The sequence below is a fragment of the Penaeus chinensis genome, chromosome 15 (assembly GCF_019202785.1).
Source record: "Penaeus chinensis breed Huanghai No. 1 chromosome 15, ASM1920278v2, whole genome shotgun sequence".
Classification (NCBI taxonomy): Eukaryota; Metazoa; Arthropoda; class Malacostraca; order Decapoda; family Penaeidae; genus Penaeus; species Penaeus chinensis.
The window spans coordinates 10,713,043-10,715,542 of record NC_061833.1 but is presented as its reverse complement, the minus strand read 5'-3'; the positions used below and the strand labels follow the sequence as shown (position 1 = coordinate 10,715,542).

At 42.9% G+C, this 2,500-nt stretch overlaps 1 protein-coding gene across 1 annotated transcript in view; it reads right to left on the bottom strand.

Moving 5' to 3' along the window:
- Positions 1 to 2,500, bottom strand: part of LOC125032968 (irregular chiasm C-roughest protein-like) — a 103,047-nt gene that overhangs the window by 40,845 nt on the left and 59,702 nt on the right. The window contains exon 8 of the mRNA XM_047624384.1: positions 1,543 to 1,722. Within this exon, the coding sequence (XP_047480340.1) occupies positions 1,543 to 1,722 (180 nt within the window). The remainder of the gene's footprint in view (positions 1 to 1,542; positions 1,723 to 2,500) is intronic.

The window sequence follows — 2,500 nt, the reverse complement described above, 5'->3', positions numbered from 1 at the left end:
GACTGGAGCAGTCTGGATTTACTCCTAGCAAGTCCACAATAGACCATATCCTAGCACTTCGGTTGTGGGTTACTTGCAGCCTACATCGACCTTATGGAGGCGTTTGACTCAGTGCATCGAGAATCGCTATGGGAGATTCTGAGAATTAGGGGAATTCTGACACGGATTAGGGGCCTAATAGTAAGCCTTTATATCATTACTGAAAGTGCTGAATAGTGCGCTGGGGGCCTGTCAAATTTCTTCCCTGTTAATTCAAGCGTGAGACAAGCTGTGTCCTTGGACCAACACTTTTCAACACCTGCAAGGACTGGATAATGGGCAGAGCTACTATCCAAAGTCAGTGTAGAGCAACACTAGGCAAAATAAAGGACTTTGCCGATGATGTTGCTATCCTATCTGAGTCTGTGGGATCACTGGTGGCGGCTCTTGGTGCATTTAGCAATGAAGCGAAGCCCTTGGGCGTAAAGGGGTCCTGGACTAGGGCCAAGATTCAGGACTTTCCCTGTTAAGGGAGTCCATTCAGTTGATACATGCTTGTGGTGAGAATGTTACATTCACAGAGAATTTTGCATACTTTGGTATCTCTAGGCTGACAGACCAAGAAGTCAGTAGACAGACTGGTCTGGCAGCAGGAGCCATGAACTCAATCAAAAGGAGCATTTGAGATGTTGGTACCTATGTAGAAGTACCAAGCTACATGTCTTCAAGACCATGATACTGCCAGTTTTGCTCTATGGAAGCAAAACCTGGATGCTATTCAGTGCCGTGGAGTCTCGTCTTCATGCCTTTTGTAACAAATCTCTTCGCCGGATCATGGGGCACAGTTGACAGGACCATGTTCCAACCGATGGCTACACCGTGAGACTGACATGGGACCTGTTACTTGCATAATCCGGGATCGCCAACTTAGGTTATATAGGCACCTAGCTGTGGATGACCCTGCCCATCAGGCTGTCTCTCTGCGACACAATCCTGGGTGGAGGAGGCCCGTGGGACGACCTAGGAGGTCGTGACTTGGAAGCTCGACTAGACCTGCCGCGAGATGGGTTAGAGGTGGGTCGAGGGCCTGCCTGGAGGCACCCTCGTGGCTGGAAGCGAAAGGTGGATGCGGCCATGCGCCCAAGACGGCGTTAGCCCCTTCATGATGATATATAGATAGAGAGATACATGTATGTGTGTTGATGTGTGTATATATGTAGGTAATGTATGTATGGATGTTTGTGTGTATATATATAATATATACATATATACATACATGTATGTATGTGAATAAATATTCATATATTTGTGTGTGCATACATACATATATATACATATATACATATAAATATATATGTATATACTTATGTCTGTGTTTATATACATATATGTGTGTGTGTGTGTGTGTGTGTGCGTGTGTGTGTGTGCGCACGTGTGCATTTATACACCTGCAAATTTACACACACACACACACACACACACACACACACACACACACACACACACACACACACACACACACACACACACACACATATGGACATATACCCACAGACCACGTACCTCCGTGCTTCCCTCTTGATACCACGTGATCTCCGGCTCAGGATTTGAGTCGATGTTACACACAAGGACGACCTCCATGCCCTCGTCCGCCACCATGTCCTGGGGCCGCGTCTTGAACCTCGGCCCGTACTGGACGCACACTCGCCGCGACTTCCTTGCACTGCCGACGGAGTTCGTGACCTGCGGCGGGAGGAAAGGCAAGGGGGCCCTTCAGTTTCCTTCTACCCAGGGGGAAGAATGACTTAGACCTGACTCGAAATGTTGGTCAGGGCATACACACATACATACGTACGTACATACATACATACATACATACATACATACATACATACATACATACATACATACATACATACATACATACATACATACATACATACATATATACATACGTACATACATACATACATACATACATACATACATACATACATACATACATACATACATATATACATACATACGTACATACATACATACATACATACATACATACATACATACATACATACATACATACATACATACATACATACATACATACATACATACATACATACATACATACATACATACATACATACATACATACATATATACATACGTACATACATACATACATACATACATACATGCATACATACATACATACATACATATATACATACATACATACATACATATATACATACGTACATTCATACATACATACATACATACATACATACATACATACATACATACATACATACATACATACATACATAAGAATTGCTTAGACCTGCATCGAAATGTTGGACAAGACATTCCCTTCTACCTGTACGTATACAAAGGAAAGGTAGACACGCCACAAGTACTTGTTTCTCCCAGTAAATAGTCTTTCATCGCCTGTTGCATTATTCAGTGCAAACCCTGACACAGATTCTCTATCTTATATAAAATCATACGAAAGCGACGT